Here is a 23,717-nt window from a genome sequence, read left to right as displayed (position 1 = left end):
AGAAAAGCAAAGCAAAATACTTATATATATATATATATATATATATATATATATATATATTTGTTTAGGAAGTGTCGGTTGGCTCCCACTGGCCATATATATAACTGATACGATAGCCGGCTGTTTCTGATATTTATTTCTTAAGAAAACAAAAAAAGAAATCTCAGCTGGCTTCCTCTCAAGTTCACCAACTTGCTCGCATACCTCCAACAAAGAATGACTTATTTACCTTGATTAATTAAAAACTCGACGGCCCGATGAATTCCAACGCTCGCATCTCATCCGTTGATTTTCTGGAAATTTTATTAACAGAAAGTCAAAATGCTTGTTGTCCATGACTAGATGCTGCGTCAGTGGCAACAGATTTAGATATGATGTCCACGTTTGGCTGACTCAGGGTTTAGTGGCTTCAATTTCTTTTCCTTTCAGGATTTAGTCCTTTCACATGCAAATACTTCAAATTTGAAATATCCTTCCATGCAAAAAAAAAAAAAAAAAAAAAAAATATATATATATATATATATATATATATATATATATATATAAAAGTTAATTTTAGTAAACATTTAGAGTTAGAAACTAATCCAGAATTATTTGTTAATGATAATAACGATTACGTAATGTTACTTTTAAAGGATAAACACGAAGAGTTAAAACTTAAATTAAGATTATCCACTAACCCAATTACGATTGATGTGTGGAGTCACGCGCATAATTTTGGAGTGTGGATTAGGTAATTAAAATGTATTGTTATAGTAGTGGATTTTAATAGAACGCTTCTTTCGGGATTAAAGGAAAAATGCTAGATTTTCTGCTAAGGACTTGGAAACTTTCCAATTCTCAAGGAAGGACTTGTTTTAAGGTAATATAAATATGCTCATCATCAGGAATCTCCTACCACACCCATTCTTTTGAAGCGTTTGTTTTCTCCTCCTCTTCTTCTTCTTTGCTTCTCGCGTCTCTTCATTTATTTGTTTTTTCATTCTTTTTATTTGGTGCCACAATGACTATCCTCATCAACCAGCCTGAGCTTGGTATCTATTGATCGTTCATTTTTTTATTATGTTGCTAATGACCCTTTTGGTTTTCTTATTTGATTGTTTATAAATCTTTTGTTTTTTTGCTTGTTAGGGTCACGAGTGGATGACCAGAAACACCAGGATGATGTTAAGGAATTGGTTTTGGACGGTGGATTTCCTGTGCCTAAAACTTCTTCAGACGAAGGATTTGATGCACCGGAAATCAATGCTTTTGGGAATTCCTTCAGGTCTCTATTTACGAAACTCTTACAACTTTTTTTTTTTTTCTTTTCCTAATACAAGTTGGGTTGTTTTTCATTGACGGAAATCTGATGAAAACCTTTATGGAATGGTGCAAAAACGTTGCAGGGATTACAGTGCTGAAAGTGAAAGGAAAAAGTCTGTCGAGGAATTCTACCGCCAACAACACATTAACCAAACCTATGATTTCGTAAGCCAACTTTCCCAGTCTTGTAAATACGTAAACAAGGGTCGCTGGGGGCTTATAATCCAGTGACCGAGAGTGCGCCAGTGCTCTCTGATAATGCTGTCAAACCTGATAGCTCTTCTCCTCCAAAAATTCTAATAACAAGCCATATGTGCATATATGTTATGCTCTGAGGTGTCTTGGGCTTGGTTATAATGGTTTACTGCCAATGCAGGTAAAGAAGATGAGAGAAGAGTATTCGAAACTGGACAAAGCTGTTATGAGCATATGGGAATGCTGTGAGCTCCTTAACGAAGTTGTAGATGATAGTGATCCTGATTTGGATGAGCCCCAAATTCAACATTTATTGCAATCTGCTGAAGCTATTAGGAAAGATTACCCTAATGAAGATTGGCTGCACTTGACTGCTCTTATTCATGGTAGTATATTGCTTGATGCTTTCTACCCAGTAAAAGCTAATTAATGCTCTTATTCATGGTAGTATATTGCTCGATGCTTTCTACCCAGTAAAAGCTAATTAAAAATATATATCTTTTTTTCGGTTCTTTCTTTCTTCTCTTGGTTTGTATAATCAAAGAATATTCATATTCAATCAAAAGATCCTTATCTCTACTAAAAGTAAAACTAACTTTTCCCACCAAACCTTCTAGGTAGTGGGTCCTACCCTAATTGATAACAGCAAAATCCCTTGGTGCAGAAAAATCCATTTAATAATGATAGTTGTGCAAGTTGTAGATACTGATAAGGTAAACAAAAAAAAGTAACTAAATTGGTCATTTTGTTTTTTTTGGGGTCACAGATCTTGGAAAGGTTCTTCTTCTCCCTCAATTTGGAGAACTTCCTCAATGGGCTGTTGTGGGTGAGTACTGTATTTGGACTATTAATTTACGTTTGATCTTTCTCCCTTTCTTTTGGATATCATAAGAATTATTCATTGAATGTTTAATTTCTATACTATAGGAGACACATTCCCTCTTGGCTGTGCTTTTGATGAGTCTAATATTCACCACACGGTAATTTTCCTCAAGAGCTCAGTTATAAAGTCTCCTGACATATATAGCTAACTTGGATGAAACTGTTAATAATCCAATTAATGTGACGAAAAAAGTGTTTTGGTTTTTGTAGTATTTCAAGGAAAATCCAGATTCCAAAAATCCTACCTACAGCACCAAAAATGGAATTTATGAGGAAGGATGTGGGCTGGAAAATGTAATGATCTCATGGGGACATGACGACTATATGTACTTGGTATGTTGTGTTGTCTGCACCTTCCGTAACTATGGAGAACTTAAATATGCAATCATGGTAAATACTATGGAAAGTGAACCTTAATCTCTTAAATTATGTGCAGGTGGCCAAGGAAAATGGAACTACTCTACCTCCAGCTGCATTGTTCATTGTTCGATTCCATTCCTTCTATCGTAAGTGTTAATCGCTTTCATATTAGCCGCATTATATATTAAGATTGAAACTAAAATAACTAATGATATTACATTTCATTTTTCTCTAGCTTTGCACAGGGCAGGAGCATACATGCACCTAATGAATGAGGGAGATAAAGAAAGTCTGAAGTGGCTTCACATCTTCAAGTAACCTTCACTTTATTATCTTTTCACTTCTTACTTACTTCCTATTTCATTTACTATAACCAAACAATCATTTGTAAAATAATTTTGCAGCAAGTATGATCTCTACAGCAAGAGCAAGGTTCTTGTTGATGTTGATGCAGTCAAGCCATATTACCAATCCCTCATTAAGAAGGTGATGCTCAAATTACTTGCTTCCTGTTCTTTGTTTCGGTTTATTAATTAAAATGTTACCTCAGTTCACTAAGTTGGAAGATTTAAATTCTTTTGCAGTATTTCCCAGAGAAGCTCAGATGGTAAACTGCAGGGCCAAGTATTGGTGTTAAGAAGGCAATTGATGCTTGTAGGCGAGTTAGATTCGTTGGATTGTCATCTAAATATGGAACCACAGTTATGATATGATTTAAAAAAAAAAAATTACATATCTGAATATATCTGAAGGCCAGTGTAATCATCTACTCGGAAGAGTTATCTATTGTAATAATATAAATTTCATAAATTTAACTGAAATTTTATCTGCAATCTACATGTGAAGATTTATCTGCCTTTTTGTCTTTCAATCGTTCATTAAATTTCGAATTTACATTGTATAACAGGACAAATTAAGTAGGGTGTTCAAGGGTAGAAGAGAGTATTGCTTACTCTTTTCATAGTTAAGGGAAGTAATTCAAGCACACTCTAATAATTCATAGTTAAAACTTCTTTCAGATTCATTTGATAAAATTTGGTTTGATTATAACAAGTTATATAATTTAAAAAAAGAATCTTAATAAATTTCCATTTATCATCTTGAGTGGTTGAAGTAAAAAGAAGGAAATTGAATCATCCCTAAAATTGATGAATAATTATAAGAGAAATATAAATGAAAGTTGGATGGCACATTTCCGCCTCAAGGCTCAGGATTGTTTGGACGCTGGTAAGGGGTGGTTTGGTGTCAGGTTTTTTTTGTTTTGAGTTCATCAATTTCAAGCCTCAGGAAAGGGTGTGTGTGGGCTGGTGCCTGGTGGTGGGGGCGCCTGCGTTTTGATGTCAGGTGTAAGATAAGCTATCACCACTAATAATTCTACAGCACTATCTAGCAAAATAAAATAAATACAAATCATGAATCGTATTGGACAGTACAACCCATAATTTATCAATTCCAATCCCCTTATCTGTCAATTCTTGGGGCAGTTGTGAATTTGTCTGATTAAATTTTAGATGCTACAGTGACCAGTTTACCAAGACAAGAAGAAGGATCATCCAGAAACATCTTTTCATTATATATGTGAAACCTTGAAAAAGAAATAATAATTATTACTATAAAGATAGAAAAACACTGTTAATTTTGATGCTTCTTTTCTTTTGATGTTTGTTTGAATCCAACATCGGTCGAAAATATTGCATTTCACTATTAGTACCAATTATCGAAGCTCTATTGATATTTAAAATGTCTTGTCAATCATCAAAATTCATTTATATGATTCATGCATGACAACTCCACCTTTCACTTCTTTAATATTATGCATTTACAATATGCATAATTTCATTAATTAATTAACTGAAAAATTGAAAAAAATGTAATTAATTTACATCAGGTAATTTACTTTTAAGTAAAATTCTTAAAATAATGAACACAAACAATGAATTTTTGAATTTTGAGGTAAGATTATAGCATATTAAAATCAATTGAAGAACTAATTGCATACTCTCATTCATTAAGCATATTAAAATTATATCTTAAATACAATGCAGAAAAAAATGATGGAAAAAAATTGTCAAAATCAATATTAATTTGATGATTCACAAACATAATAACATTAAATTATACTGTTCACATGAACTGTCAGTCTTTTTGACTTTGTCAAAATTAGGATTAATTTGGTGTTATAAGATAGAAGTTATAAATATATTTGTTAAAAAAGTTAAAATCAGTTTAATTTGACCGTTTGAAAGAAGTTCAGGGAGCAATCTAATCCTTTCTTTTTTTTTTTCCAATTTTCAATTTTCGAGCTATATCTCAAATTGGGCCAAGTGACCAATAAAGTTAAGCCCAGAAATGGAAAGAAAAAGGAAAAGAGAGATAAAAACTTACGCTCGATCTTCCTCGTTCTTTCCCTTTCTCTGTCACTCTCTGTTCCTCTCTATTGTCAATTTGTCATTCAGACAGAGATTCCTTAAACGGCTTCTTAACTTCTCCTTCAAAATTTCAATTCTATTCAATTCATTCCGAAAAACCTAAGATAATAATAATAATAATAAAAAAAAAATATAGTAGCACCAGAATGTCAAACACGTACACATAAATATAGACTCTCTGAATTTTACTTAGTTAACTGATTTTTAGGGTTTTATATCCTTGTAATGACTATCATTTCCTTACTAGAATGGCCTCTACTCGTTTCTTTTTAATCTTTCTTTTGATAGGTGTGATTGTAATTATAAATCCCTGTTTCACTACTAATGATTCTCACGATGATTTCTCAATTATCGGCTCCGACATCGTTTCATTTCACGGCGATTACACTCCGCCTTCACCACCGCCGCCATCCCCGCCGCCTCATGCTCCGTCAGTTTCCTGTCAAGAGGATCTTAATGGAATTGGCTCACTTAACACCGTCTGTAAGCTTGATTCTAGCTTGAATTTTACTGATGATGTATATATAGAGGGAAACGGTTCCTTAGATGTACTTAACGGTGTTGTTTTGAGCTGTCCTATTAAAGGATGTTCAGTTCTAATTAATATGAGTAAGCATTTCAGTTTAGGTAAAGCTTCTGGTATTATAGCTGGAACTGTAGCGGTTACTGCTTTTAATGTAACTTTGATCAGTAATTCCTTCATAAATGTGACTGGTTTGGCTGGTGAACCTCCGGCCCAGACTAGTGGGACCCCTTCTGGAGTGCAGGGGGCGGGTGGAGGTCATGGAGGGAGAGGTGCAAGTTGTGTGACAGATAATACCAAATTGCCTGATGATGTCTGGGGTGGGGATGCGTATTCATGGTCGGATTTGCATAAGCCGTGGAGTTATGGAAGCAAAGGTGGGACTACTAGTAAGGAAGAGGATTATGGGGGGGATGGTGGTGGGAGAATTGGGTTTGATGTCACTAGCTCGATTGAGGTTGGAGGGACTTTGTTGGCTGATGGCGGCGACGGTGGTATCAAAGGTGGTGGTGGTTCGGGTGGCAGTATACATATCAAGGCTCACAGAATGTAAGTTAAGTCCCTTTTGTTTATGGGATCTTCCTTGTTTAATTACAATGCTAATAGGGCTTGTTTTGCAATCAGAGCATGTTTGTGTTTTAGGACTTGGATTTCTCATATATTTTTACTCTGGGTAATTTTTTGTTTTCTCTTCAATTCATGGCATGGTAGATTTACTGTCTTTGCAGAATTACTGGTATTACTATGAACATACTAACATGTTGGCAATTTTTTTAAGAAAAAACTAGTGTAGAGTTATTTGGTTGGAAATCATGAGTAATGACAACAGGTGAGAACAGGAATCGAAATAAATCAATTCTCATAAACCATGATATAATTTTTGATATTTGAATAGATTTTATGGAAGCAGTTTTGAAATTAGGGGGTACACTTTTTTTTTTGATTCTGGATTTTCTCTTAGAGCAAATGGAGGAAAGTGGTTCAAACTAAGCTTGCTTCTGTTAAGGGTTATTTGTGATGTAAAAGTGATAAACTCTTACATATCTTTAGGTGGCTTTTCTCAGGGGCGAGTTTCACAAATCTTAATACTTACCATATTGTTGGTATGAATGTACGAGCATCTGTCAAGTAATGGAAGTATATGAAAGAGCAGAACAAGTTTGGAAGGAAATTTTAATATTTAGGACCTGCTATTTTAAGAGGTCATTTGTAGCCTTTGCAGTATTTAAGTATGAATTATGAGCTATAAAGGTGTTCCTCTTTTGCCCTAGGGTCTCCATGTTAGAAAGATAATTTCAGAGTTTGATATAGAATCAGCACTAGCTGTTAGTCGCATTACTGGGGCCTCAACTCTTAGTCTTCTTTTCTTAACAAGGATATGGTCTATGAATTCATTGTGAACTGTTATCCATAAGTGGCCTAGAAATCTGCCCAACTAACAATACTCTTCTTTGAGGAGCAGGACTGGAAACGGTAAGCTGAGTGCTTCTGGGGGTAATGGATTTGCTGGTGGTGGTGGTGGGAGAGTTGCTATTAATGTTTTCAGCAGACATGATGATACAGAATTCTTTGTTCATGGTATGACTTAGACTTTAACTTCTTCTTCTTGTCCTCATCGTCAATTTCATCCTTGTTATCTTAAGAACACAGGCAACACGAACAAAATTTTTAGTACTGACATTCAATTTTAATTTGTTTATGCTCATTTTAAGGAGTGAAAAATAGAGTACTTGACTGTCTGCTGAAAGGGGGGTTTTTTAATTTGTAATTTCGTAGCATTTTATGAACTATATTGGCTGACCTTGGCTTGGTATTTTTAGCATACTGCACTTTCCACCGCATGGTGAGAATAGGGAAGAAGACGATAAGTGGCTTCTGGTTGCTATTTTCACTTTGTAGTTTGAACTTCAAACTGTCATAGTGAAACAAATTCATGTATACTGATTTCAGTTTGTCCAAAATGACTGGTTATATATGTGCTCTAAAGATGATTTTTTGTTAATATAAAATCTTCATATGTTCTCACTGTTTGGTTTCATCAGACTCAGTGTGCATGTTCTGTCTTATGGATTTGGTGGCAATGAGGTTGTAGTCTAAGGATGTTTTTGTGATCTTATGTTGTTTACTTCATGTGACTTGTGGGGCTATAACTGCCAGCAACAAGTTTTAGAATTTGGTATCATTGCCCGGTAGCCCCCGTCCCTATGTTATGTTTTCTTTTTCCTCTTTTCTCTGTCACTATGTTATGATCTTTGCTGTGTTGTTTACAGGGGGAAGGAGTTTTGGTTGTCTTGGAAACTCAGGTGCTGCAGGGACATATTATGATGCTGTTCCTCGGAGTCTTATTGTTAGCAATGACAACATGTCCACTAGTACTGACACACTTCTATTGGAGTTTCCCAAACAGCCACTTTGGACAAATATTTATATCCAGGATCATGCCAAGGCTTCTGTGCCGCTGTTTTGGAGTAGGGTTCAGGTTATTGATGACTACCATCTTGTGTCCTTCCGTGCCGTTACATTTTTACTTTTTCTCCTTTGTGGGCGTGATGGTTCTCCTTTTCTGTTGCTGTTGTGCATCATTACTGTTTTCTGCACCTGAACATGTATATTAGGACCATACCATGTGACTGCTTTGATATGCATGATTAATTGGTCCATACCACATGATTATGCTATATAAGTTGTTTAACTAGTTATTCATGACTCCAGTCATGCACCTGCTAATATTTGTATATACCGATGCAGTTGTTATGCATAGCATACAGGTAAAGTGGTTTTTCTGATGAGTAAAGCATCTAGGTGAATATAGGAGATTCATATTTCATTTTCTCTGGTTGGTGTTTAAAATTATACTTTGATCCTTTAGGATGATTGTACATTATAATGAAAACCCAGCTCTGCCGTCTTTCTCTAGGTCACCAGAGTCTTTTACAATGTTAGTTTATAGCTGCTTTTGTATATGGAGGTCTAAAGCATCCTGGACAACTATTACTTCCTATTACATTTGGGTTATTATTTTATTTTATGGTCTAGCTTTATTGTGGTCGAACATGTTGTCTCTTCTTAACATCACTTCTTTTCTGTTATTAAAGTTCTACTTATACTTCTCTCATTAACTCACAACTCTTCAAGCTTATATTGCTATGCTGATGGAACATATAGGTTCGAGGACAAATTAGTTTATCTTCTGGCGCTGTTTTGAGCTTTGGCCTTGCACATTATGCCTCGTCAGAGTTTGAGTTGATGGCAGAAGAGCTTCTAATGAGCGATTCGGTTGTGAAGGCAAGTGAGATTCCAAGCTAAAGATATACCTACTGGAGAAGCTTAATTTTTCTTTTTTGTTTTTTATATATAAAAACTTAGGCAGTTTTTATTCTTTACATTTATATATATATATATGGTTGGTCTGTTGTGTTCCCCTGTTTTAGTGCTCTGGTGAAGTTTACATATTACAAACTGCCTTTCTTTTTTTCTTGTTTTCTTTCATCTATACTTCCAAATGACATAACTTTCTTCATATATTTCTGTACAAATCTCTGTACGGTTACTGTATCTTATCTTGGCATGAAGTTGATAAATGTATAGCTGTTATTTTTCTTTTTTGAGTATATACATATAGTCTTCATTGTTTCTACTTTCAAGGAAATAGATATATGGGGCTCTTCGTATGTCTGTCAAGATACACTTGATGTGGAATTCTAAGATGCTTATAGATGGAGGTGGTGATGCAATTGTGGCGACATCTTTGCTTGAGGCCAGCAATTTAGTTGTGCTCAAGGTACGTTGGCTTCAGCATTTTTTGTTAACAACAAAACTTTGACCTTTGTGATTTTTCATATCTGAAATGTCGCTCCTTATCGTTTCATCAGGAATCCTCTGTGATACATTCTAATGCAAATTTGGGAGTTCATGGGCAAGGATTTCTGAATTTGTCTGGACCGGGTGATATGATCGAATCACAACGCCTGATTTTATCATTATTTTTCAGTATCAATGTAAGCTGAGGATTCTCCTGTGATTGTTATACTAGATATTTTTTTTTGAAGAGAATTTATTGGTTGTAATGAGAAATGTGGTTCATGCAGTTGATAATTACCTATAATTTTGAAAATTGGATATGAACTAGCCAAGGATAATGTGTTTGACAGAACTGGCCTCCTGTTTATTAAGTTGAAGAAGTTATTCACCAATTGTTTTTTGTGGCCTACAATTTTTGTATGCTGCCACTGAACATAAATATGAAGTGAAGTTTAGATGCAAATGTGGGGGTGTGCGTGTGTTTGTGTATTTCTTTTTTCTTCTGATGTTTTTGAGGATTGAGTGTCACACTTGTGTCTATCTCAACATTGACACATTTTGAATGTGCAAATACATCATTTGCTTGGTTTTTTAACTGCCGGTTTTAATGTTGTTGCTCTTCATATTATGAAATTATGCAAACTTTATTAGAGCGCTGTTTGGTTAAAGTTACTGGTAAAGTGATTTATAGAGAGAGAGCAATGATTTGAGAGAGATTGCAGTAATTTGATTTTTGTTTTTTCCATATTGTTTCTGCAGGACAGAAATAGAACTTGATTCATCTTTAAACTCACTGTTTTCTTTCAGTCATGCCATTGATTTTTTTTTCTTTTTTAAATCATAATTTGAAGGTCGGCCCTGGTTCTGTTCTTCGAGGTCCCTTGGAGAATGCCAGTGATGATGATATGTGAGTATACTCATAGCCGTAAAACCAGCCATTTTATATTTGTTTGATATTAACTTTTGAGTTTTGACTGATGATAGGACACCCCAGCTCTACTGTGACTTTGAAGACTGCCCTGTGGAGTTAATTCATCCTCCCGAAGATTGTAATGTGAACTCTTCGCTGCCCTTCACTCTCCAGGTACAGTTATTGAGCACTAAGTGCTTATATTGGTCAAATTAGTGGATGCTTGGCGGTGATGTGAGGAATCCTTTATGTTATGAGTGAGTTGTCTACTATTGCAGATCTGCCGAGTTGAAGATGTTATTGTTGAAGGCATGATAACAGGATCTGTTGTTCATTTTCACTGGGTTAGAACTCTAGTTGTCCAGTCTTCTGGAGCAATCAGTGCATCTGGTCTAGGTATAATTGTTTTCTTATATTAAGAAGGTGTGCTTCAGAAGTGATTGACCCATTGACATGAAATTGAGCAATAAAATGGAAATTTTCCTATTAAACTATTTATTTCTCTGTTCCATTGCCTTGTATTGTAATAGTTCATATCCAAGGTAGGTCAAATGACAAATTCTGCAAATTATATCACTGAATATTATTAGTTTATTCTTCTTGTAGGCTGTACAGGTGGGTTGGGGAGAGGAAAACTTTCAGAAAATGGTCTTGGCAGTGGTGCTGGGCATGGTGGCATGGGTGGGGCTGGATATTACAATGGCACTATTATTGATGGAGGTGTTGCATATGGAGATGCTGGATTGCCCTGTGAACTTGGTAGTGGTAGTGGAAATGGTACTGTAGCAGGGTCAACTGCAGGTGGCGGTATAATAGGTAAGGTTATAATGAATAGGAAACCTTGTAACTTATTTTGATGCTGTGTGCATAAGATAAACTGAGGAACATGGCATGAGAGGCTTACACTTGCGGAAATGATTCTCTAGGCTTTTGCATCCAGCTCGCTATTGATAAATTATTACGGCCTTGAAGTATGAACTACACAGAGATGTGCTATTTTGAGGGCCAATAATTTGGCACATGGCTCTTTCTTGTGAGGCTACTTTGTCACCCTTTTCATTCTATAGAATTTCCCCTTCTCATTTAGGTAATATACTATGTATGTGGAGGTTTTCTATTTTCTAAGTATGTTAATCATCCTTTTCTTTTTTGGGAGTATGAAACCTTGGTTTCCCTGTGCTTCTTATAAGAAATGGTCTCTGCAGACTGATGTAGTAGGACAATAGTTGGATAATTGCTCATAGACAGTTCTCATCATGTTGTTTTATTGCTGTGCTCTTCCTGCACTGATTTGTTTATATTTTTATGAGCAGAGGTGTTGTAACTTTGCTCCCTAGAAGATCGACTATTTCTGGAACATAGAAGATAGTGACTAGTTTATTAATTGCAAGATATAGGAGCAGTTTGGAACATAGAAGATAGTGACTACTTCATTAGCAAGATTTTGGATTTTTTTATTTTTTATATATATTTTTTAATCATTGTGAGCATATATTTTTCAATTACTTTGCTCACTGTGTTCTTGTGGATCGTTGTTGTATCTTCACTTGAACAGTAATGGGTTCCGCTGAGCATGCACTGTCAAGCTTATCTATTTATGGTTCACTTAGGGTGGATGGAGAAAGCTTTGGAGAAGGCCTTAAGAAAAATGATGTCAGAATGATTTCAAACATAGGTCCTGGGGGTGGTTCTGGTGGAACCATCCTTTTGTTTATTCATACTATAGCACTTGGTAATTCTTCTACAATCTCAGCTACTGGAGGTCATGGCAGTCCAGAGGGCAGTGGTGGCGGAGGTGGTGGAAGGGTTCACTTTCATTGGTCAGATATTCCAGTTGGAGATGAATATCTCCCAATTGCATCTGCAAATGGAAGCATTCAGACTAGGTTTGTGTTCAGAAATATTTGCAATACACTAATACTAACCCTTATTTCTTCTCATATTCCTAATTCTTTGGTTATTTATTTGACCAAGATTTTTGAATAGTCTTTTGTGTATCTATGTATATAAATACATACATGAATGTGTTCACACACAGTGTTTATGATCAACCAGACGCAAGTAAAACTGCTATAGGCCAGAATGGTTGGAAACATAAGAACATCGTCTTATAGTGCCTCTTGCATTGTTGTATTATTTTATCAAGCCTGATCCTTGATGCTGCTGCAAAATTGTCTCGTACCCCAAACATAGTTAGGGTTTTGTGGCAGCCGCTCTTGTCAAGAAAATCTGTTTGTTTATGATCTGCCTTATATGAAATACTAGCAATATATTGATTCTATCGAAAGACTGTTTGTTTATGATCTGCTTTATATGGAATACTAGCAATGGATTGATTCTATCGAAAGACTCAAGTTCTGTGCACATTGACCTCATCAAGAAATAGGTCTTTAATATCTTCAGTTGAATTCAGATATGCACTTTCTCTCATCGCTAAGTTGAAATTTTTGCTTCATATGGAGGAACTAGGAAGAAATTGATAAGGTGGTGATGTGAGAGAGAGAGAGAGAGAGAGGTAGTTTGGGGGGTGTGCTTTTGGGGTGGGATTGTAGTTTAGGGAAGAAAGTATCAGAAGGCTGTTTTGAAATGGAGTATATTACTACCTGTGGGATCATGGAATCACTTATTGAGCAGAATGAAACATGCAACGAGGGGAAGAATTAAAAAATGCTCAAAGGCAGTGCTTTATTCACTGATACATGCTACAAACAGCTTCATTGTTTTTTGTTCAACTTGTGGTACTAGATAGAGGTGTAGCCTTAGACACTTCATATTTTGTTCTCTCTCTATTGGTCCAGAATGTTTTAGTTGAAAAATCTCCATGTCAACCCTTTTTGGCAAAAATATGTACAGATATTTGATAAGAGGAATTCCGCAATATTAGTTGCTCATATTCCCACTCATTTGTATGAGACAATCTTTTTCATGCTTTTGGTCATTATATTGATTTATTTCAATATCTTTGACTTTCTTTTTCTCATTAAAAGCTGATGATGGATTATTTGAGTATCTGTTGGATTTTAAGCTTCTTCTTCCCTTATGGCAGTGGAGGATTTGGTAGAGGTCAAGGCCGTGCTGGTGGAAATGGGACTATTACTGGAAAGGCCTGCCCTAAAGGGCTTTATGGTATCTTTTGTGAGGTAGTTTATCAAATTCCTGAAATGTATGTTATTTAACTGTTTTCTAGCTCTAACGGCTTTAGCCCCTTACGAATTCTAAAACTGTTTTTTCCCTCTATCTTAATTTGGTTATCATACAATAAAACTGTCAGTTGCCTTGAAATGATTTCATCAGCAGGGGCATCGTTGTAAATTAATAGCAAGGTCCATAAACTATTCAATTGCTCCATCTGTCCAACTACAACATGTTTGTTTGTTTACCCGATGTGCTATGTGCAAATTGCATTGCAGGAATGCCCTGTTGGGACTTACAAGAATACTAGTGGATCTGACAGAGCTCTTTGTCATGATTGCCCATTGTATGAGCTTCCAAGTCGTGGCATACACATTGCTATTCGAGGTATTTCAAACATTTATATCTTCCACCAGCGAACCCCATAAAATAAAATTTCTTTCTTTCTGGAGTATTGATGTGTGCCTTTGGCTGATACTTTGCATTAATCTTGGGCGTGAGTGTTTGTATCCCACACATATTCTGATTTTTTGAACAGGTGGTGTCACTGAAAGGCCTTGTCCATACAAGTGCATTTCTGACAGATATCACATGCCAAATTGCTATACAGCTCTTGAAGAGTTGGTATACACATTTGGTGGTCCATGGTTGTTCAGTTTTATTCTCTTGGGTCTTCTTGTCCTGTTAGCTCTAGTGCTTAGTGTTGCACGGATGAAATATGCTGCTGGGGATGATTTACCAGCTCTTGTTCCTCCTCGGCGTGGCTCTCAAATAGATCACTCCTTTCCATTCCTGGAGTCATTGAATGAGGTTAGCAGTCCTTTTCGCAAACATTGTCTTTGTTTTTCGTATTTCCTTTTATGACTTCTCTAGATGAAAGGCTCACTGTTCATCATTACTTATTGATTTGAGGTGATGATCTTGTTACCTTTTAGGTATTAGAAACAAATAGAACTGAGGAATCCCAGAATCATGTGCACAGGATGTATTTTATGGGTCCAAATACTTTTAGTGATCCTTGGCAGCTACCTCACTGTCCTCCTGAACAAGTGATCGAAATTGTGTAAGTTCACTTTTTCTGTTTGGTTTATTTGATAGTTAGATCTAGTGGCTATATTTGGTAATTAGATATTCTTTGCTCTATTGAAACGTTAACAAGTATTAATATTGCCAAGACCCATATCAATGTCATATTTTCTTTATGAATTTCTTTTATTGATATTCAAACAACAGATATGAGGATGCCTTTAATAGATTTGTGGATGAGGTTAATGGTTTAGCTGCTTATCAATGGTGGGAAGGATCAATTTTCAGCATTCTTTCCGTTCTTGCGTATCCACTTTCATGGTCCTGGCTACAGCAGCGTCGTAAAAAGAAATTACAACAACTTCGTGATTTTGTTCGATCAGAATATAATCATGCTTGCTTACGCTCTTGCCGCTCACGTGCTCTCTATGAAGGGCTTAAGGTTAGTTCCTAGATAGTAGATACATTCTGAATCTGTTTGCAAATATTCATTTCTTTTCTGTGTTGGGAGAATTTCTGCACTTCAACTTAAATAAAAACTCATTAACAAAGAATCAACTACTACACAATAAAGTTGTTATGGCTTATGAAAAGTATTTCACAATCAAAAAAATGTGACTTACCATTAAGTCCTTTCTAGCACAGAAATAGCTCACCAAGCCGGTTTGAATGGTTTTTACGCTATTCTCAATGGTTGTAGAGGTGTAATGGGTGGCAGTCGATGATGCTCGAGTTCCCATGCAACTTTCTCGTTAACATGGTAGTATATTGCTGCAGGTGTCTGCAACTTCTGATCTGATGCTTGCATATGTGGACTTCTTTCTTGGCGGTGATGAAAAGAGAATTGATCTTCCTCCTCATCTTCATCAAAGGCTTCCCTTGTCTTTAGTTTTTGGAGGAGATGGAAGTTATATGGCTCCTTTCTCCCTTCACAGTGACAACATACTCACCAGCCTCATGAGTCAGGTTTGATATTTGTTGCAACACGAGGAATCATTTTTGTGAATTCTCATCTGTTCCTCCTCCCAACACTCGCACTTGCACAATGATGTTATTTTCCTTTGTATGTCTCTATTGGAATGTGGTGCATATGACTTTGTATCTGACTATTTTGCAGTCTGTTCCCCCGACCATTTGGTACCGAGTAGTTGCTGGACTAAATGTTCAATTACGACTTGTCCGACGTGGGCACTTGAAGATTACTTTTGGTCATGTCATTAGTTGGCTTGAAACACATGCAAATCCTGCTTTAAGCACATATAGTCTACATGTCAATCTTGCATGGTTTCAGCCTACATCCTCTGGATATTTTCAATATGGGCTTGTGGTATCTGCGACTGAGAAAGAGAGTGCTTCACAGTCAATTGAAGGTCAAGATGGATGTGTCTTACCCGGAGGACATCTGTGGTATTATGCTTTTGATTTATTTGGTGCTAAATTTCTTACATCAATTTTGGCTTTTAATATTCTTCTCCTCTGTAATTTGCAGTTTGCCTAGAGTGCACAGAGGAAATCGTGTGGAGTACTTAAAAGCAAGTGAACAGACTGCGCCACTGAGAGGGGTTTTTGGAGGGATTTTGGATTGGAACAGTATAAGGACTCTGAAATTAAGGAGGACCATATGTTATCCTTTTTCTTTCATCCTTTACAATACTAAACCCGTTGGCCATCAGGTATTTCAATTACTTGAACTGTTATCTTGGCATAGCTGATATTTTTCTTTTGGATGATTTGCATATGATGCTTTTTTCTGACTGCTCCTCTCTCTCGCTGCAGGATTTGGTTGGTCTATTCATTTCCATACTTCTATTGGCAGATATTAGCTTAGTTCTGCTCACTTTGCTACAGATGTATTCTATTTCACTGCTCAATTTCCTTTTGGTTTTATTTGTCCTTCCTCTGGGCGTACTATTTCCATTCCCTGCTGGAATTGGTGCATTGTTTAGTCATGGACCTAGACGATCAGCTAGTCTGGCCCGGCTATATGCTTTGTGGAATGTTACATCCTTGATCAATGTTGTAAGTTCTCCAGCCATTTGTTAATTCTCATTAAACCATGTGTTGCTTGAAGAAATTGATCAAAACACCTACGCAGAACCTGGACCAAACATGAACCAGTTTTGCATAATGTGAGTAATTTCTTAATTCCTTCCAAATCACCAAATTGTGATAGTTTCTAGGCAGCAAGATCTACTCTTTTGGGCAATTTATTGCTGTCAATGATACCAAAGGGGATATTAAATGCGGAATTGGGATGTGGATGGAATAAAATGAAATAGAGCCACTTTGAGGTCCCCCTATGAAAGAGGCACGGAATAAAGAAACTAAGAAGTAGTTTGGGGATTACAAAGAAGACTTCAAGCTATATTGGTCATGGATTGAGAATGGGACTTGAGCTCCATGAGATCTAATATTGCGCTGTTCCTTAGTAGCTCAATGGTAAAGTGGTGGACTATTAACTGACTGGTCATAGGTTCAAGTATCTAATTGGGACTGATTCTATTATGCATGCAAGATAGTGGTTATGAAGAGTAATGAAAAAATAAAATTCTCTTAAATTAAATTACAGGCTCGTGCCTACTTTTATCGATATCTAAAAGCTTTTCCTGAAATTTTATTTTATGAATTATGAAAAATTAGTTATATTTGCTTGATTAGGCCTTGCTACTGCTAAAAGAACATTTGTTTTAACAGTAGGTGGCTAGCATCTGGCATACATTTGTTTTTATTTGTACATCTAATGCACAAGCATGCACAGGGGGGAGAGAGAGAGAAATACAAATTGCATTTGCAAAGATAGCTGCAGTGAATGAGTGCCTTAGTGTGTAGATGTATTTTGGAAACAAATGTTACTTTTATGTTCATTATGCAGCTTTATTTAACCAACAAGTCATTGTGAGTTTTCTTTTTCTTTTGGACAGTTCTTTTCTATGAAATGGTAAAGAACGATCTGTTGTTTCATTTCTGCAATTCTCAGGTGTTCTGCTCTTTTTTGGCAGGGAGTTGCTTTAATATGTGGATTTGTACATTTTATGATCTACTCAAGTAAAAAACATTTGAACTTTCAGTCCTGGAATTTTAGTGTGTAAGTAACTTTTTGGGATTGCGGAGAAGTTTGATTGTGTATAATAACTTCTTGCTAGTTTTCATGCCAAGTGCAGAGTATACCATTCGAGTGTTCTGAGTTGTGCATGTGTTTACGAACTGTTGCAGGGATGAAAGTGAATGGTGGATGCTTCCGACTGGATTGATGCTCTGTAAAATAATTCAAGCGCGACTGATTGATTACCATATAGCTAACCAAGAAATTCAAGATCAGTCTCTGTACAGTAATGACCCAGAAGTTTTCTGGCAATCATGAAGGCGTTCATTGAATAGGTACAGACCGAGTTTTGATACTTCCTTTTTTTGTTTATACCGTTTATAGAGTATGTGTGTGCTTACCCATCATTTTGCAACCAAATAAGAAAAAAAAGAGAAGAAAAAAGCGTAGAAGAGAATAGCTGTCTCTGTTTATACGTGGGAAGGAAATATTTCTGCAGTTTACTTAAAGTAGGGTTTCATACTTCTTGTATGTAATGAATCCACTAGTTCGCTGTATTTATTTATTTATTTATTTTAATTTAGCAGCAGCTACATTGCTGATTGTAAATGATTGTATTCCAGATAGTGAGTTAATTGTCATGGCGAGGTTGTTTATTGAGGTGTTAATACTAGTTTCCAGCTTCTTCTTTTTTTTTTTTTTTTTTTTTGAAAATGCGAAAGAGCTGCATTAAAGATAAACATCCTGCATGGATATTGGAAATAACAGCATCGATGCTCCAAGGGTATTTGATGTTTTTAGCTACTGCATCAGCAACAATTTTGGAATCAGCTCCAAGGAATTCTCTTGTATCCTCCTTTCCTGGCGTAAAGGGTAAGCTTTGTTGAGTATCATTGCTTCCCCCTCAGTGGCATAACAAGAGAATGGAAAAATCAAACATTTGTGGTTTCTTGCATCTGTTTCTCTTTTAGAGAAGGGAAATATGAAGTGATAGTCCGTGTCAGATTTGTCTCCTCGATATGAACGAACAATTGTTTACATTTGTCTGCGGATCCGATCCCATGGCTGTAAGATTAAGAAACTTTCGTGTGCTTATGCTCATAAATCAGATCACCCTTTACGATATTTGTCCATTTACTGAATCTGACAGCTTTTTTTATTATTCTAAAATCAGCGACAACGACCTTTTACCAACTCTATTCTTTGAAATTAGCAAAAATTCTATAAATTAACAATCTAATGCACATCTCCTCTTATTTGTTTTTGTTATTTGCGTGTGAATTTCAACAATTAAATAGCCTAGTCCATGTCAACTAAATAAAATACTAAACCCATTTCTCCAATTAACCTAACATCTTTCTTCCAAAGAAAAAAGAAAGCGCCTAACACACTGCACATTAGTACACGTGTAATATATGTTCATCAATACAACTTTTAGTGTAACTTATCATACACTTAACTTTATATATTTATGTACTTTAATTTTTTATATATATATTATTAAGAATAAAAAATATAAGTAGTTTTATAAATGTTAAGATCTACCCTGATTAAATCTAAATTTAATTCTATAAACAATACCACTTTCAATTTAATAGTGCATTAACAGTATCACACTGGAGATTAGCACGAGTTTCAATTGGTCATATAGGGTTTTAATGTTGGTGTTGTATTGTTTTGTAGGTGAATTATAGAATGTCTTAATTAATAATGATTTTAATATTCTATATATTAATTTAAAAATTATATATTTTTTATATAAATTAATTTAAGAGTTTATAATTTTTTATTTAATAAATTTATACGATACTTTAAAATTCACCGGATAGGTAATAGACGAAGAAGAGTTATTGATTTCATATCGCATATCTAATGTACAGAGTTAAAAAAAGAAAAAAAGAAAAGATTCCAAGTAATAGGACCCACCAATATGAATCCAATCCAATGAAGTTATTTTCCGTCCACGTCATAATTATAATATATGAATGATAAATTAAAAACGAATAACACCTTATGCTAATTGCCACCAAATACCAATCCTACAAAGCACCTAATAAAAGTTTCTGTCTTTTTGTTGAAGACCAGGACAGGAACACCAACAAATCATGGGAAGAGAGAGTGCTGAATTCCCACTTTTGGGCAGTAATGTTTCTTCTTCTAACGAGGAGAAGAAGAAAATTTGGAGGAGCAGAGCTCTTTGCTTTTTTCTTGGTCTCTTGATCCTTTCAAGTCAGTAATTCTTTTTCTCTTCATCTTTTTCTTTCATATTCTTTTCTGGGTACAAAGTTTTAAATCGTTAAATCTATTTTTCATGATTGTATATTCTGCTTTTTGTAGTGAATCTGAAATATGAGTTAGGAACTGATATAGTCGAGTGGTCAAGTTTTATGTGGAAACCATGAGAACCACTGTGATTCCTCCAAAGATTAATGGCCTTTCAGTAGAATCTTACTTCATTATCTACCTGCAGAAAAAGTTAACCAAACCAAACAACCGACTTAGTAAATTTAATTCAGTCCAACTAAAAGATTATGATTTAAACATTCTTTAGATTGGTTTTGGTTTCTAAATCTAATAAAACGAATATTTATTTTTGAACAGGAATAAAATGAATATTCTGACGTGGTTATGGCTGAAACATATAGTCTTATGAAGAACTATAAAAGCAAACCAAATGTTGCGTTAGATTAAGTTTACTTTCATATGTCAATTACTGTAAAAAGTTGAATAGTTTCATATTACATTTCAATTTCTTTGTTTTTTATTTTTATGACAAACCTTTTCTCCTTGATAATATTATTGAATTAGGCTGAGTAAAAGCAAATTGTTGTCCCCCAGGAGTGGGTTCATAAGAACAACCTTAGCAAGAATATGCGATGATCAGAATTAAGCTAAAAGTTTATATATCCTTTCTTATTAAGAAATGGAAAATTCTAGTAAATCATTTCTGGGCATAAGAACAGTCCGATTTCACAGCTTTATTGCCTTTCACCTTTTCTTTATTCTATTAGTGGGTAGCAGATTATTTATTAGATTACTCAAGACCTTGTGAAATAAGTGGGTCTTATTCATGATTAGTGATTACCCTTTACTATAGCGAATGAAGAAGAATATGTAATTTAAAATAATTAAGGAGTTGGATATTGAAGATAATTTCTTAGCATTATTATTTTTTTATTTTATATTGTAGACTTTATTGGTTGACGTGTTCATTGCTAATCCATGAAAGAGGATCCTTTTATTTTTTTTTCTTTTTTATTTTTTAAATACTAAGCATACTGTTTGACTTGGTTGTAGGCTTAACAGTAAAATTTGGAGGCGATTTAACATCTTGGCTGCTAAAAAATGGAAACACTCACGATGAGTGGCTCAAGGTTAATGAGGCTGAAATTATCCAGTCGGAACAAGGCGTTGTTGCTGCTGATGATGGGCGATGTTCTGAGATTGGTGCATCGATGCTTAGAGAAGGTGGCCATGCTGTCGATGCTGCGGTGGCAACGGCATTGTGTGTTGGAGTTATTAATGCACAGGCGAGTGGAATAGGAGGCGGAGCTTTCATGGTTGTTAGGTCTTCATCAACATTGAAAACTCAAGCTTTTGACATGAGGGAAACCGCTCCCTTAGCTGCTTCAAAGGTTCACAGTTACTCTCTTTTTGCTCCAATACACTAGTTCTTTTGTAGGTTCGAAACGACATTTGCAGAAGGTGTAAATATCAACCGGGTTAATTTTAGTTTAGACTTGATCATGACTCTTTTAATTTAATTGTCCTGAACCCAGAACATGTACGCAAATAACATTGAAGACAAGTATTCGGGTCCACTATCTATTGGAGTTCCTGGTGAAATCGCTGGCCTCCATGAAGCTTGGTTACAGCACGGACGTTTGCCTTGGAGAAACTTATTCCAACCTGCCATAAAACTTGCCAAATATGGTTTTATCATTCGTCCTTATCTCGGACTAGAGATATCAAAACAGGCAGGGTTAATCATGAATGACCCTGGACTTCAGGAAGTGTTTGCACCAAATGGGAACTTGTTACAAGCTGGTGATAAGTGCTTCAATATGAAACTAGCACGGAGCTTGGAGGCAATTGCAGAACAAGGGCCACAAGCCTTTTACAATGGCACTGTTGGTGAGCAGTTGGTGAAGGATGTAAGAAAGGCTGGTGGGATATTGACAATGGAAGATCTACAGAATTACAAGGTGGAAATAACGGATGCAGTGACTGCAAATGTAATGGGCTACACGGTGCACGGAATGCCACCTCCTTCAGGCGGAACACTGGGGCTGTCAATGGTGGGTAACGTCCTTTCTCCTCTTCGTTCTTTTATGTGTACAGTATCTTGGTAGAATTTGTTCTGGTTGTTTGATGAATGGATGTAGCAATTTTCTAAGAAAGGTAGGTTGTTTATTTTGCAAGAGTAGAACTTATAGACAGTCTTCTATATATGTCATGACTGTAATTCTGTATAACTTGTAAACAATGTAGATAAAAATTATCTAAATTCCGGTATGAAAAATTACAGGTCTTAAATATCTTTGATAGCTATGGAACTTCAGGCGCTGTACAAGAAAATCTTGGACTGCATCGCTTAATTGAAGCGCTGAAACACATGTTTGCCGTGCGAATGAACTTGGGCGACCCCAAGTTTGTAGACATTAAGAAGTATGTGGCTGAAATGCTTTCCCCGACTTATGCAGAGCAAATCCGGAAAAGGATAATAGATAATACTACTTTCCCCCCAGAATATTATATGAACAGGTATTAACCACTCATTTATTTACACGAAATCTTACTACTCTGCCATATTCGTACCATTGTCAGACAGATAATTACACAGAGTTGATAAATGTGCAGGTGGAGTCAGCTTAGAGATCATGGAACTAGCCATTTCTGCATCGTTGATGCTGAGCGAAATGCTGTATCAATGACAACAACTGTAAATTACCCTTTTGGAGCTGGACTGCTCTCTCCATCTACTGGTATTGTGCTCAACAATGAAATGGGTGACTTCTCAGTGCCGACGGAGATAACCCCCGACGTGCTCCCTCCTGCTCCATCAAACTTTATTGAATCCAACAAGAGACCCTTATCTTCCATGACCCCCATAGTTGTCACCAAGGTATCGCTATTTCACTTATAAGTCGCATCATTAGCAACACAGATGTTGTACCCGCTTCAGACATAATATTGCCTCTAACTTTACATTGTAAACTTGGCAGGATGATCAAGTGGTAGGGGTGTTAGGTGGTAGTGGAGGAATGGACATCATTCCGGCAGTAGCACAAGTTTTTATTAACCATTTTGTGCTGGGGTTAGAACCATTAATTGCAGTGGAGAAACCAAGAATCTATCACAGGGTATTTATGCGTATTTTCTCTGCAACTTTCCCCCTTCTATAAGGCTGGCTAATATTTGAAGAGACCATTGATATATCCCTGATTTTCTGCAGTTAATACCAAATATAGTTAAGTATGAGAACTGGACTGTGATCGATGGCGACCACATAGAGCTCGCTGAGGAAACAAAGCTATTCTTGAAAGAAAGGGGGCATGAATTGGAGGCTAAGGCAGGAGGAGCTATCGTCCAACTTGTCGTTCAAACCCTCCAAAACCCTATTAAAATAGGCCGTAAAAGTGAAAGGGATTCCCAAAATGCCCAAATTTTGCGAGGTGAACTCACAGCAGTGAGTGATCCGAGAAAGGACGGGAGGCCAGCAGCAGTTTGATCTATAAATAGTGTGTGTGGAACTGTTTTGTACCTTTCAGGAATTAGTCCATTTGTTGTATATAGAACTTGGGAGAAGTTTGATTATTTGTAAGCAAATTCAGTCAACTTGCACACGCTTGATTTCATGATATAATAGAAAGAATGCTGAAAATATTCAGCCGTTATTTTCAACACATTGAATTTCTACTTTCACGCTAGAGCAAGAACGACACATGGTACACCTCTAGAAGATCAAATGAGAGAGAAACTTAGCCACCATCAGTGCATACTACAACCTATAAGAAAATACAATTAACCAAAGGATACAACTAGAGGTAAAACATAATATTGATCCTGATAGCAGAAAGCGCAATTATTACGTAGCAGGTGATTTAGAAA

The 23,717-nt window shown here is 36.0% G+C and overlaps 3 protein-coding genes across 4 annotated transcripts; all 3 read left to right on the top strand.

Moving 5' to 3' along the window:
- The first annotated feature begins 877 nt into the window (after nt 1-877).
- On the top strand, nt 878-3,575 carry LOC8265114 (inositol oxygenase 4). Its single transcript, XM_002514139.4, has 11 exons — nt 878-1,034; nt 1,132-1,267; nt 1,389-1,470; nt 1,682-1,886; nt 2,267-2,326; nt 2,428-2,480; nt 2,593-2,715; nt 2,819-2,888; nt 2,978-3,056; nt 3,147-3,228; nt 3,327-3,575. The coding sequence occupies exons 1-11, from the start codon at nt 1,004-1,006 to the stop codon at nt 3,351-3,353; spliced, it is 948 nt and encodes a 315-aa protein (XP_002514185.1). The 5' UTR covers nt 878-1,003; the 3' UTR covers nt 3,354-3,575.
- Nucleotides 3,576-5,112: 1,537 nt separating this feature from the next.
- On the top strand, nt 5,113-18,274 carry LOC8265115. 2 transcript variants are annotated; one of them, XM_025156517.2, is made up of 22 exons: nt 5,113-6,243; nt 7,157-7,272; nt 7,965-8,173; nt 8,860-8,979; nt 9,347-9,475; nt 9,567-9,692; nt 10,347-10,402; nt 10,480-10,579; nt 10,684-10,801; nt 11,012-11,221; nt 11,961-12,291; nt 13,452-13,545; nt 13,816-13,924; nt 14,076-14,347; nt 14,473-14,600; nt 14,771-15,005; nt 15,341-15,529; nt 15,681-15,970; nt 16,053-16,236; nt 16,340-16,582; nt 17,563-17,648; nt 17,777-18,274. In XM_025156517.2, exons 1-22 carry the CDS (start codon nt 5,420-5,422, stop codon nt 17,922-17,924), a joined length of 4,317 nt encoding a protein of 1,438 aa, XP_025012285.2. In that variant the 5' UTR covers nt 5,113-5,419; the 3' UTR covers nt 17,925-18,274. The 2 variants fall into 2 exon arrangements, with proteins under 2 accessions (XP_025012285.2, XP_048227582.1); XM_048371625.1 differs by lacking the exon at nt 7,157-7,272 and having other exon boundaries at nt 5,852-6,243.
- Nucleotides 18,275-19,615: 1,341 nt separating this feature from the next.
- LOC8265116 (glutathione hydrolase 3) lies at nt 19,616-23,510 on the top strand. Its single transcript, XM_002514141.4, has 7 exons — nt 19,616-19,835; nt 20,904-21,241; nt 21,386-21,904; nt 22,135-22,370; nt 22,467-22,731; nt 22,832-22,969; nt 23,062-23,510. Exons 1-7 carry the CDS (start codon nt 19,712-19,714, stop codon nt 23,335-23,337), a joined length of 1,896 nt encoding a protein of 631 aa, XP_002514187.1. The 5' UTR covers nt 19,616-19,711; the 3' UTR covers nt 23,338-23,510.
- The last annotated feature ends 207 nt before the right edge of the window (nt 23,511-23,717 follow it).

Source organism: Ricinus communis, chromosome 3, assembly GCF_019578655.1.
Source record: "Ricinus communis isolate WT05 ecotype wild-type chromosome 3, ASM1957865v1, whole genome shotgun sequence".
NCBI classification, from domain to species: domain Eukaryota; kingdom Viridiplantae; phylum Streptophyta; class Magnoliopsida; order Malpighiales; family Euphorbiaceae; genus Ricinus; species Ricinus communis.
This window is presented reverse-complemented; position numbering and strand designations above follow the sequence as displayed.

Bases quoted from the DNA above. Each gene is read 5' to 3' on its own strand.
- LOC8265114 (XM_002514139.4), top strand. From the start codon at position 1,004: ATGACTATCCTCATCAACCAGCCTGAGCTTG. The intron at 1,471-1,681 runs GTAAGCCAACTT...CTGCCAATGCAG, and splicing joins TTAACCAAACCTATGATTTC to GTAAAGAAGATGAGAGAAGA. The intron at 2,889-2,977 runs GTAAGTGTTAAT...ATTTTTCTCTAG, and splicing joins TCGATTCCATTCCTTCTATC to CTTTGCACAGGGCAGGAGCA.
- LOC8265115 (XM_025156517.2), top strand. From the start codon at position 5,420: ATGGCCTCTACTCGTTTCTTTTTAATCTTTCTTTTGATAGGTGTGATT. The intron at 9,693-10,346 runs GTAAGCTGAGGA...CATAATTTGAAG, and splicing joins CATTATTTTTCAGTATCAAT to GTCGGCCCTGGTTCTGTTCT. The intron at 10,580-10,683 runs GTACAGTTATTG...CTACTATTGCAG, and splicing joins CGCTGCCCTTCACTCTCCAG to ATCTGCCGAGTTGAAGATGT.
- LOC8265116 (XM_002514141.4), top strand. From the start codon at position 19,712: ATGGGAAGAGAGAGTGCTGAATTCCCACTTTTGGGCAGTAATGTTTCT. The intron at 19,836-20,903 runs GTCAGTAATTCT...ACTTGGTTGTAG, and splicing joins TGGTCTCTTGATCCTTTCAA to GCTTAACAGTAAAATTTGGA. The intron at 22,371-22,466 runs GTATTAACCACT...ATAAATGTGCAG, and splicing joins CCAGAATATTATATGAACAG to GTGGAGTCAGCTTAGAGATC.